Source organism: Populus euphratica, unplaced genomic scaffold, assembly GCF_000495115.2.
Source record: "Populus euphratica unplaced genomic scaffold, PopEup_1.0 scaffold620.1, whole genome shotgun sequence".
NCBI classification, from domain to species: domain Eukaryota; kingdom Viridiplantae; phylum Streptophyta; class Magnoliopsida; order Malpighiales; family Salicaceae; genus Populus; species Populus euphratica.
In genome coordinates this window covers 9,118-22,117 of record NW_011500491.1, presented here as the reverse complement: position 1 = coordinate 22,117, position 13,000 = coordinate 9,118, and the positions used below count along the sequence as shown (strand labels likewise).

The following is a 13,000-nucleotide window of genomic DNA, read 5'->3' as shown; positions in this document are numbered from 1 at the left end:
TATTTTGCCCATGTAGAAATAGTAATATTTAGTAAATATAAAAATGTTATTTTATCATAAAAAATTTAAATGATATTATTCTATCCAAAATTTTAACTTACTAGGCTAATTTTTTTTCAAACCAAAAAAAAAAAAAAAAAAAACAATTATCGACCCATGCAAACTTGTCCGGGTCCCTTTTGTCCTGATCTCATCATCCATGCTAAATTCTTTACTAATGAGTCTAAATCCAGAAACGATCTACCTTAATTTTGTCGAAAGTACGATTTAGGGCGACTTTAACCTGAAAGGGACAGAGCATGCGTCCAAACCTTCAACTTGAAAGTCTCATCTCTAAAAAGCTACAAACTCTAATGAAGCAAATACATAGGCATTCATCCCCTCCAGTTACTACCAGTCTTCGAGGCTGTTTAGGCTGTTTGTTTACGCGGTGGAGGTTGCGTTCAAAACAAAACGTAAGAGCCAAACATTTGGTAAAGAAAAAACCATTAATTACTGTTCATGAGCCCCATTATTTTTTGTGTTTGCAACGCAGGATTGAAAGAAGCAGCCTTTCACCAAGAAAACAGAATACATCTAAATGCATACGATAAACGAGTACTTCATGCTGATTCCCATCATCATAAAGTTTCTTTGTTTCACGTCCATGTCAAGGCTTCGAAGCACAGGAAACCACATGTGACTTGAACTTCTCAAGCTCTGCCAAAACCTCATCTTCTGGCCTGTAGATCAAATCGCTCATGCGCCATATCTGTACACATTTTTATTAAATCAAATTTAAGCATTATCCAAATGACCCAATGTAGAAGTATCTCTAGAATACTTTTAAAACTCCATTCCCATCTTCATGAACACAGTTGATTTTACCAAATTATCCATACACTTGCACAATCAAGAAGACACATTCTCGGAAAGAAATTATTACCTGCAATGTCCCTCCTCCCCCAGTTGTATCACAGTCATCAGACACACTAACCAATGTCCAAGGATCAGATGTATTCCAATGGAAGTCAACAACCTTGTCCCTGAACGAACAGAATGAAGCAAATTTATGGGACTTTTCTGGCCACAAAAAATACTCAAAAAAGAACAGAGCATTCAAATATTGAAGATGTGCTTTATTATCAATCAAACATATAAAGTAGGATTAAATATGGCTAAGAAAAACACATTAAACATGTGAAGACAAGAACAAAAGATAAGATGAATGCTTATTTACAGTGAATTTAGAACTTTTATGTTGACATCCTGCATCATTGCTTGAAATGTCCCAGTTGATTTTGTTAAACCAAAAAAATCTTTATACCAAGGTAGATATGACCTTAACGAGCTCTTGAACACAAACAGGTAAAAACCATTTGAGTTTTCCCTGATTTGACAGCCTTTCACAGCATGTTTAACATTGTATGTAATCTAGAGGACCACAAACAAGTGTTGGGTTGCCTCTAATTACTAAAGGCCAAATTCTGAAACTAGAAAAAATTAATGTTTTTCACATATACAAGGTAGCAGGCAATCAAAGCTAAGGGACAATCAGACAAGATGGTTGCATTAACTGCATGAACAAGAAAATGATAAAGGCAACCATACAATGACAAATGTTAAGGAATCATCTTGAATGATAAGATTTTTATTTGTCAATCCAGTGATAAATGTCTAGTTTGATAGACATATATTCCAGGTACAACAAACACGTAAAAGGGAATCCTTAATATGAGTTAACAAAGAATCACAAACCATTGAGAATTTCTTGCAACCAAGGAACTGTTTTCAAGAAGAAAAACAATCTTACAAACCTGTGCCCAGCATGCTGGAAAAACAATCCTGCAGGGGAATTCACGGCTCTAGTCAGACGCTCAGACCTTTTGCCAACCTGTAAGAATAGAAAACATCATTGAGGATGCATGCTAGTAAAACATCACCAAGGTTCCAATCAAACAGGAAAGCAGGCACCATTGGAACCAAACAAGCAAAGCAGCTTTAATTAGAACTTTTTGAAATCTGAGGTAGAGCTGGGGGGAAGGCTTTCCTCAATAAGGGAGAGGTTTAGCTTAAAAGCACCATAGAGAATGTTGGGTCGAGCTCAAGAACAACTGTGTTAAGAAATCCCTCATCCATGTAACAAACTACGTGGGAGTCTAATTACATTCAATTTTATCAGCTTTAGTTTTTGAACTTCCTAGAAGCATCCTCATACACTAAATATTTCATTTATCTCAAAGTGAAGAACCAACAACCCATACAGGACTTCTAACAGACAAGTTACATGGATGTACACATTCAAAATTACGCATTCTTGCAGAGAAGCACCTCTCTATATAATTTTATCTTTACTGCAAGCAATAATTAATAGACGAACAGTTTAGTCCTTGCTCCAGCTTCTTATGAAACAATAAGGAAATCAAATATTTCTTAAAAACATTTCAAACTAAAAAAAAGAATATGCAATCCTTTTCGTTTTCCCCTTCTCTTGAGGATTTGTTGACTTTTGAATGATTTGTCAAATAGGTCTACATTGCCAAGAGCCATCTGTTTTATATTCAATTATGTGTGAAGAGATTGGATACACAAACCTTCTCATAATCCCAAATGTTTAAGAGACCATCCTCCGCAGAACTCCCAAACACAGAAGCCTTATCTGGAGACCACTGAAAAAGAATGAGAGATTAATGAAATAAACATGTACAGCTAGCACTTCAGGGACAACAAGTGACTACTTCCAATTAAAATTAAGAAGAAAAGGTCCTGGGGATGAGAAGAATAAAAGGAAGAGGTTGATTATTACCTGTACACAGAGAACAGCAGCATTGTGACCCTCAAATTTATAGACAGGTGAACCAACTCCATTAGAAGTGAGGTTCCGTCGATCAAACATGCAAACAGAAGTATCCGCTGACCTGAAGAAAAATCAAGAGTTAAGAAAAGATCTATATCATTTTATTTTATTTTTTTTTCCTTGCAATCAGAGACAAAAATCAACCAAACTAAAAATGATTATCTTGTTCACATCTTGGCAGCATAACATAACTGGAGGAAGCATAAAATTGAAACATACCCGGTTAAAATGAGGTTATCATCATGAGGATTCCAATCAACACAGTGAAGATCAGCATTATGTGCCTTTTCAACCTGTTGACCAGAAACCAAAATAGGGTGAGGACACAAAAACATAGATAGTCAGAGCTGAGCTCTTTAGTTTAAAATTGAACAAGCATGATTCACAGAATACCTCTGAATGTTAAAAAGTAATAAGGCATGCAAAACATGAATGATAATTTGATTCAATGAAGTAGATATTAAAAGAAACACAAAATAAATAAAAAATACAAGTTATTACTCAGTTTCTAAGATAAAAACACTACATCCAATCAATGTGAACAGGTCAAAACAAGAAAAAGAAAAGGTCAATATATTCTGGAGTGGAAAGTAATAAATAATAACCTAGTTCCTCACCATTCAGAACAATCAGAGCAGGTTTTCAGTTCATCAATGCTGGGAATGCATTCATAAATATTGCATGATTTGTCAACCATAGTCCAAGAAAAATTAGCAAAAACAGATACCAGATACTAATAAGACCAAGAATATAAAGCAGAGGCGCATAACCTTGATAGCTGGGTTAGTGCCATCTCGAGCATCCCATAATATCAGGCAAGAGTCATCTCCTACACTACAAAACTCCTGCGCACTTCAGAAAAATATAAATGTAATCAGAAATAAAAAGCCAAGTCAGAAACATCAACTTACATGGTTTCCAACACTATAATGAAACATAAATGCAACAGCATATTAATGAGATCAATTTTATGGCTACATCTTCAATCATACACGTTATAAAATGAATAAAATAACATCATTAATGATCACTAAAATCATAAAAACTCAGAATTTTCATGAAAGATATTATACATTGAATACTAAAACAACAAACAACCAAATGACTACATATGCATTTAGCCAGGGCCACAGGAGATACCTGGATGGACAGAATGCCACATCTTCAACTGTATCCTCATGCCCCTGATATATACCTCGTGGTCCAACAGAAGGGCCATCAGTGGCTTTATCATTGCCATCCCCAGCCTTTTTAATGATTGATCCACCAGATCCTGGAGACTTTGTTGCTGGGTCAGTGGCAGATGATGTTATATGGTCCTGAATACTCCACAAAACTACTGACTTGTCCTTCCCTGCAATTAACATCCCCTATTTAGAAGAAATTTTCATCAAGACAAATCTAGTCCTAGCACCTATCCAAGCAATCTAGACATGTACATAAGAATAATGAACATCCAACAAAACTCCCGAGCCACTGCATAACAGTACACACCACAATGCATAGCTCGACCAAAAGGAAAAAACACATCATAAGACAAATATGTTGTTTGGTGCAAATAGTAATCACAACCCTAACTTTAAGAAAGTTACTTTTCAACAAGTATACACTATGATATGTATTAAAAAAAATTTATCAAAAAGAAGCAGCACATAATTGAACAAATTTGGAAAGTGATTTTCTAACCTCCAGAAAGCACATAGGGTTCAGTTGGGCACATTGCAAGAGCAAATTCAGCATTGTCTTGATGTCCAGTCAAAATCTGCAAGAAAGAGTTCCAAGTTAATATGATTAAGTGCCCCAAGCAAAAATGGGTCACTTTGGTAACAAATTATCAATCCCTGGTAATATCAAAAAAGGTCTGCAAATGCATGAAAGATATAGAAATGCCTGGAATGCTACAGTGATGCAAGAAAATGTTTGATGTGAGAGCCACTTGAACACAATCGCATTGGCATGTGCCTGCTCCCAATTTACAACACTCTTAAAGGAAAATATCAACATGACCTGACTTTCCATTATAGTGAAACCAATGAACAATAACTTCTAGGATTGCTGATTTATTAATATAAAAAACATAGTCTAAATAAATAAGTAAATAAAAGATAAAAAAAATGCTGCATTTCAAAATCAAATTATACCAAATCTGGACGAGAGTTTGTAGCTCCAAGAACAGCATGGCGGTTAGGCTGTGCTTCAACATCCCATATAAGAACCTGAAGTTTTACACGTCCAGTCCAGGAAAAATTAAACAATGGAAACTACCAAAACTTAAGTAAAACCACGGACAGCATAACATCAACCTAAATAAAGAAATCAATAGGTTCTTAAGACACTCACATCAGGGCTGTCAGTATGAGTGGCCACTATCTTACTATTCTGTGGGAGTTCTCTGATTCTATTTACCTGAAAAAGTATATTAAGTACAACTATGAAGAACAAGTTCAAGTGGGATTTTCCACCTTTTAGAAAGAAGGGCAAAAAATTAAGATCAGGGAGAACATGTAGTAAAGAGCCATTGAGGCAAAGATTAAGTTCACGTAAGAAGAATTTCTTTTATAACAGGAAATGCAAAAAGTAAAAATTTACAACAAACTCAAGAATAGAGAGATCAAGCAGAAATCTAATTCCTAAAGAAGGGAGAAAAAAAAAAAAAAAACAAGAAGTCCCAAAAGTTTATAATCAGCGTATATATCAGCATCACTGCATGAAATTACAAATAACCATATACACTATGGTTGTGTACATTTTCTACATGAGATTTATACCTCGCCAGGGTGTATGATGGTCTTGTACTTCTTAACAAATGGAGAGCGTGCTTCTTCATTAAACTGAGAAAAAAAAAAAAGCAAATGGATGTTAACTAAATAAGTTTAAGTTCTAGGAACAATTGAGGAACCTAACAGCGTATTTGGATGATAGAAAGTGAGGAAAGAATTTAGGGGGGAGAAATATGATGGCAGACAGTTACTTAAAATTGTTTGGATGGAAGAGAGAAAATGCGGGGAGGAAAGTGGAGTGAAGATTTTCCTTGGGCCCACCTTTCAATCTTTCCAATTTGGAGAGACAATGGAAAGATAATGAAAAAAAAGTTGCTCATTCACCCTTATAATAAATTTTGTTTTCCACAAAATGAAGGGTAAAAAAGGATTTTATAAACTTTCTCTACAGATCAATTGCCCCTCCAAATTCCTTCCATCAAAACAACAAGAGAGGAAATTATTTCTCTCCTGTAACTTTCTTTCCCTTCATTTTCAATTATTTCGCTTTCCGTCCCTTCATACTTGGTTCCCAAACACGGAGTAAGAGTTAAGAGCAGGAAGAAGAAAGTAGAATACAACAAAAAGTGATGAATTACCTGAGATATGTGTTCTGCAGCAGCAACCCTAGACTTGACAACTTCACAATTTGCAATGACCAGAGTATTTGGAACACTACCATCAGTCTGACCACAAAAAAGAAGTTGAATAAAGAAAAATAACCATTATAAAGTAAAACATTTTTTATGAGAAAAATGAATTTCTAAATTATCATAGAAGGTAATATTCATTGGCAAGGTAACAGGGGAATGAATCTCAAGAAGGGTAAAGGTAAAATGCAGGACACAAAAACAGGAATCTCGACATGAAGAAAAGAGTCTTGCATGAAAGATATTAGCAAAGTAAACCCAGCACCACAAGTCATACTCCATCAACAGAGTACCAAAATCTCTAAGACATTTCGCCCACAATTTCACATAGGATCAACCAGAAAGAGATGTCAGAGGGTATTTAACAAATGCCCCTCCCAAGCTAAAAGACTGACCAATTTCACACCAAACCCATAGGCTCCACTTATCACCAGTAAAACCTTGGAAGTTTCAATGTTGTTTCAGTGTAAGGATGCTGTTTTGGCTGATTTCTTCAGCCTTCAATACCCATTTGAGCAGTAAGATTTAAGCCATTTTGTTCGGAATGATTCTCTTTGGCAATTTCTTTATTGCCAAAACAAAAAGGAGAGCATTTTGTCCAATAAGATTATAGAAATTTCAGATGTTCGACTAGGGAAAAAAAATTCATATAATATAAACAAAAAACTAGCCTGCTCGGAAAGATAGAGGCGCTGGCGATTCTTGTAAGTAGCTTGCTCAAGCTGCGGACCCCACCTAATCACAGAATCATCAATCAATAAGAAAAGAAAAAATAGAATCATTGAACTTTAATCATTGTACAGCCATAGAAATGGAGCAACAAGGTAACCAAACTGAAAAACCATGGCTTTGGTTCACAAAGAGATAAAACATCCCAAGAAATAATACCCTAAAATCTCTCACTCTCTCTTAACCCAAAAGGAAATGAAGCATTGATAAATAATGTGCCCGCAAGCTGGGGTTTCGTCTTCAATAAAAAGATGCAACGCATTAAAGATCCGAAAATAAAGACGCTGGACAAGAAAGAACATTAAAGCATGCATACCAGAAAGAAAAGCATCAATCAATCAAGAACTGAAAGGAAAGTATTAACCCTAGGAGAAAAGAGAGAGAAAAAATACCGGCAAGAGAGAGAAGGCCAAACGAGGTTATGATTAGCAAGCCAGTCATAAAGAACAGGAACCAAAGACTTCCACTGAGTGTACTTGTCATCAACAGACTGTTGGTGTGCCTTCTTTCCCTCTTTCATTTTGGGACCAGCACTTTGCTGTTGCTGATCTTCTTTGGGCTTGGGTTTTCGGCCTCTCTTCTTTGGCACCTGAGGAGCAGCAGCAGCAGCTTCCATTTCAAAGAAAAAACGACTTTCTTTCTCTCTTCTAGTACGAGTGTGAGAGCTAAAACCCTGAAAGGTGGGAGGGTCTGTCCTGTCTAGCTAGTATAAAGACTAGAACCAGCTAGGCTATCCTTTTATTGCTTTGCTACCGAAGGTTTTTTTTTAAAAAAAAAAATACTGATACAAAAATGTAGGTGTGTGTAACTTTTGGGTCGGTTTGAATTCATTTTAATTTTTAATATTTTATAAATTATAAATCTAATCCATTTATTTTTTTAACCCGAACAGATTGGATTTATATTACTAGTTTTCGTAAGTTAAGTTCAATTAGAATTACGATTTTGAATTAATAAATTAGCTAAAAACCTTTTATAAGCTATTAATTGAATCAATTGATTAAAATAAAAAAATTAATTAAAAATAAAAAATATATATATAACAACAAATTAAGTTTGTTGTTATATACCATACCACGATTTAAAAATCTTCACCTCTTATCAAACATGATATTAATTTTTTAAATTTTTATTTATGATTATTTATAATATTTATATTATCTAATTTTAATCTATTAAATCAAATTAGATAATGTAAATATTATATAGAGATTAGTTTTTTAATCTTACTAAAATATTCATGCTTTAAACATTAATATAATAAATATTGTGATTAGGAAAAATTACTGATTTTAAGAGATTGATAAATAATTATGAAAATATAATTTTTTTTAATATTTATTATGCAAATTCCAGTATTCAAATTACTGAAAAATTAATTTTAATAAATACTTAATATTTTAAATTTTTGTAATAATGACTTACAATCTTGTAAAGATATGCTGAATTTTTTCCTAAATTAAATTGGTATTGATGGATGAAATGAAAATAAAAATAAAAATCCATAATAAATCCAAAATCCAAATTATAAATATCCGCATGATAATCAAAGCGTCGGTATTTTAACAACAATAGAGCATCCACGTTCTTGCTCTCTAAAGAGAGTCCTTAGCTATAATAATTAGTCTATGTGATGTTTTTTCTATAGCATTTTTACTAGTCAAAGGGCTCTCTATTTTGACAAAAGAAACAATGCTCGCTACATACAGTGAGCACTGTGGCACTCCTCAAGTAGCGTTGGTGCGGGTTTTGAAAATCTAGAAGATGCAGCAAGAGATTATCCAAAGAAGGTTAGCTTCCCTTTCTCTCTTTTATTTTTCTGTTGATCTTGATTTTGCTGTTGAAAAAGTTTGAATTCTCCTGTTTTGAAGAATTTGGGATATGGGCTCTTTGATTCAATTTCAGAAAATTTGGATTTCAGTTAAAATTTCATATTCTTAATTGTATGATCTTTCTATTTCGAGTGGAAAAGAGGGATAGAATGAGTTTTTTTAATCAAATTCCACCACCCAATTGATAAAAAAGAGTTTTTAGAATTTTATAAAGAGAATTCTTCTACCAACAAATTCCTAAATGGAACATGTTGAATTAAAATAAATTTAAATAGTTTGGCAAAGTTTTGAAAATATAAGATGAAGAAACATTGATTGTTGTGATTACTAGTTTAAATATATTTTGGTGTATCTATTAATGAAAGAGGAGCTTTAAGATTTTATTAGGTGGAAAGCATTTTATTTTTTTAAATAGATTTATAGAAAGTATATTATTTTTTAATGATGGTAATATTATTAAAAATAAGTTAGAAATTATTTTTCAGTGTTTGCATATATTATAAAAAATAAATTTAAAAATAAATTTTAAATTTATTAAAATAGTGAGGACCAAATCTACAGTTAGAAAAGTTAAAAGTGGATGAAATAGAAAAAAATCTAATTTTATAAATTATTTCAAATAAAATAAATAATAATTAAAATAATAAAGACCAAATCTAACAAATATAAAGTTGAAAGATAATAAAATTAAAAAAATACAATTTCATAAATTATTTCAAATAAAATAAATAAAAATTAAAAGAATAAGTACAAAATCTAATAATTAAAAAATTTCAATCAAGAAAAAGATAAAAGAAAATAACAACTAAAAAAATTAATGACTAAATCTAATAGGTAAAAAATTTTAATTAAAAAATGATAAGAGAAAAGCAAATGACAGTAAAAAAAATAAGTATCAATATTGATATTAAAATCAAATTAAATTAAATTTTAAGGGATAAAATAAAAATAAATTTAAAATAATATATATATATATATATTTTTATGGAAGGATGGAGGACTGAATTTGATACAATCAATAAATAATAAGATATTTTTAAGTTTTTTGCTATTTTTGAAAAGTGTTTTTTGCCCAAAATTAAGCTAAATTTTTCTTTAATTAAAATTTTTTTCATTAATCAAGCTTTTTAATAGTAAACAAAACATGAAAGTTTAAAAAATAATTTTTAAAAAACAACTTTACATAAAACAATCATGACCTAAGTAATTACAAGTGAAAATATGTTAAAGTAAAAGTCCATGGGATTATTGAATGTAAATATAAGCACAAGCAGCAAAGTGCAAATAGGGTTAAGAATGGTAAATAAATTAGTTCCTTTAGGCCATGGTGGTCAACTATAACTTATAATTGGGGATTGACAAATTAGGAAAATAGTTATTGCTATTGATACTATTAAAAGAATATTTAGCAATGTTCCTTTACATGTGTTTAATTATATTTTAAAAGTGTGTTTAGTGTGAGAAAAAAAATCAAATTAATATTTTTTTAGTGTTTTTTCAATTGTTTGATCTACTTATGTCAAAAACTAAAAATAAATCTTCAAAAAATTATTTTAATAGATATTTAAATAAAAAAACTTTTAATAAATATTATATACCATAATATCAAATACACACTAAATAAAAAAAAAATGAACTTAAGGCCACTTGAAGAGTGAGAAATTGTATTGTGTCTACGTAGCAATTAAACAAACATTTAACTTTGAGACTATCATGACTTTATTCCTGAATCTATGACTAGCATATAAGCAAAGTCCTTTCTTTAGGGTTCTATGCATATACGAATCCAAACTTACATACAAATTTATTCTTTAAATAACTCAATTAAAGTTTAATACAACAATAATAACAAAATTAACTTCATAATATAATTTGATTATCTTAATATAAATTCATAGTTGTGGAGTACTAATTATAGAGAAAAAAAATAGTAGTTATAATTAAAAGAGTAGGTTCTAAAAGTTCAACAAAAGTGACTTACTAATAAGCTATAAACCTGAAAAAGATAAATAATGAAAGAATGAATTTACCAACTCAGCAAGTAAATAACATTCAATATATATACATGAGGTAATACAACAATAAAAAAATATATATACAAATATGGATTTAGGTTCTTAAAGGAAAGTTTCTCAAATAGAAAATAACAAGAATATGATAAAGTAAAACTTGTCAAAAAATCAAAATGCAATAAGTATGAGACTCCGTACTTTGGGATGATCAGTCCACATAAATTAGTGACTTCCCTGATTAACTAGGGTTTCAAATATGATGTGCACAAAAACTAATACTACCCTGTTAATATGGTTATTCTCATTGGTATGCTATAGGTTCATATCATAATCAAATAAACAAATTCATATTTCAAAACTCAACTCATGATATCAATCAAATAAAAAGTAATCAATTCAGAAGTCAATTTAAAAGTATATATCATCTTATATCAAGAATTCATATTCAATAATTGATCATGCTTTATTGCAGCAATGATAATAATCAATATATATATATTGTAGCAATGATAATAATCAATATATATATATATATATATATATATATATATATGGCAAGATATTAGTATATCAAAAGGCATAATTTAATTCAATTCATATTAACAATTCAAATATTTATATTATTTTTTATACATATAAAAAATTATCCACTTATTTGATTAAAAAGCGAACAGAATTCGATAATAGATATCGAAGGAAATCCTATTGATGTCCTCGTAGGTATAATATCAAAATTATCTGAATATAAAAAAGACATGTAAAAAACAACTTGAAAAAAACATACAATCTATTTAATATATTGAACTAAGGGTTTAACTCATAACCCTATATATTTATGAATCAAACTAGTTATTTTTTTCAAAAACTAAAAAATTAAATGGTTTTTCCAAAATTTAATTCAAAAGAAAAAAAATCATAAATCTTGATAGTAATTCACCAAATAACCAACAATTATTCATCAAATAAATATGAAAAAAACTAAGATTATAGCTAGGGATCAATATGAAATTTTATTAGATTTTTAGGGGTCAAATTAGAGGACCAAACTGAAAATATTATTAATTCATAACTATATTAGAATTTTTCTCATAATTCATCCTCAATTCTGTCTAGAATATTGAATTATGCTCTAGAAACCAACTTGTAATTTACCACAGTTCAGGGACTAAATTATAATTTTCATAAATTAAGGGACAAAAATATAATTTCATTATTTTTAACCTCAAACCCAGATTTTTACATAGATCACCCACTAATATACCAAAATATCTAACTCAAATTCATCATTTAAACAAACCATAACTCAAAATCATCATTTTTATCTAAAATCTTACAAAATCAACTAAATAAACCATTATTCATAACAATTAACTCCTAATATTTTAATCAATTCATCAATCAAACCCAAAATAAAATATTCAAAACCTTAATCTTCAATAAAGCAGAAAATCTAAGCTAAATAATATAGTATACATAACCAAAATGTAAATCTTATCTTAACAACTTATTTCTTTTAATTCTCTTTCATTTTCTCTTCCTTATTCTCCTTTCTTTCTCTCCTCCCGATTCTCTCTTAATTTCATATCTCTTTTTTTTTTATCTTTCTATTTATTATATTTATCAACTCTTTGTTTAATTACTACAATATTCCTCATTTATTTATACTTGTTGTTTTTTTATTATTAATTCTTTCTTCATTTATACTTGTTGTTTAGGCTCCCAAGAACTTTGTTGTTTTTTTATTATTAATTCTTTCTCTTTTATTTTCAAAACATTACATAGAGTTTTATTTTTTTTCAGGTAATTGTTTTTCTAACCATTTGTTTGTCTAGTGGTCAAAGCAGTTCACCCTAAAAGAGTGAATCATTTTTTTATGGGTTAATCCTAGCTATTTTAATTACCAAACAAGAATTAGCTATTTTAATTACCAAACAAGAATTGATTGTATCTTTGTTTTATTTCATTTAATATTTGGTATAAATCTTAAGTATAAGTTCATAATTCATTGTATTAAAATAAACAAATTGATTAAGTGTTTTTGGAATTTAAATCCAAGTTTCATGACTTTAATAAACTTGTTATTAAATCCATAATGTACGCAAAAATATAAAAACTATTTTTTTGAATTTTTTATACTTTCAAGAAATCCTAGATCATGCCATGTTTTTTTTTTTTTTGCATT

General features: G+C 30.2%; 1 protein-coding gene across 1 annotated transcript; it reads right to left on the bottom strand.

The window, feature by feature from the left end:
- Positions 1-448: 448 nt before the first annotated feature.
- LOC105114994 (WD-40 repeat-containing protein MSI4-like) lies at positions 449-7,719 on the bottom strand. The gene is made up of 15 exons (XM_011011756.1): positions 7,367-7,719; positions 6,917-6,980; positions 6,195-6,281; positions 5,605-5,667; positions 5,177-5,242; positions 4,978-5,052; positions 4,523-4,598; positions 3,977-4,190; positions 3,607-3,688; positions 3,056-3,129; positions 2,786-2,897; positions 2,574-2,648; positions 1,797-1,873; positions 926-1,025; positions 449-751 (listed from the first exon to the last, which is right to left on the bottom strand). The coding sequence occupies exons 1-15, from the start codon at positions 7,588-7,590 to the stop codon at positions 650-652; spliced, it is 1,491 nt and encodes a 496-aa protein (XP_011010058.1). The 5' UTR covers positions 7,591-7,719; the 3' UTR covers positions 449-649.
- Between the last annotated feature and the right edge of the window lie 5,281 nt (positions 7,720-13,000).

What these genes read in the sequence shown, in the direction of transcription:
- LOC105114994 (XM_011011756.1), bottom strand. Translation starts at nt 7,590, where the DNA reads ATGGAAGCTGCTGCTGCTGCTCCTCAGGTGCCAAAGAAGAGAGGCCGA. An exon ending in GTGGCATTCTGTCCATCCAG is followed by an intron (nt 3,689 to 3,976) that starts GTATCTCCTGTG and finishes ATTTTTCTGAAG; the next exon opens with TGCGCAGGAGTTTTGTAGTG. An exon ending in TTCCAGCATGCTGGGCACAG is followed by an intron (nt 1,026 to 1,796) that starts GTTTGTAAGATT and finishes CTGTTCGTTCAG; the next exon opens with GGACAAGGTTGTTGACTTCC.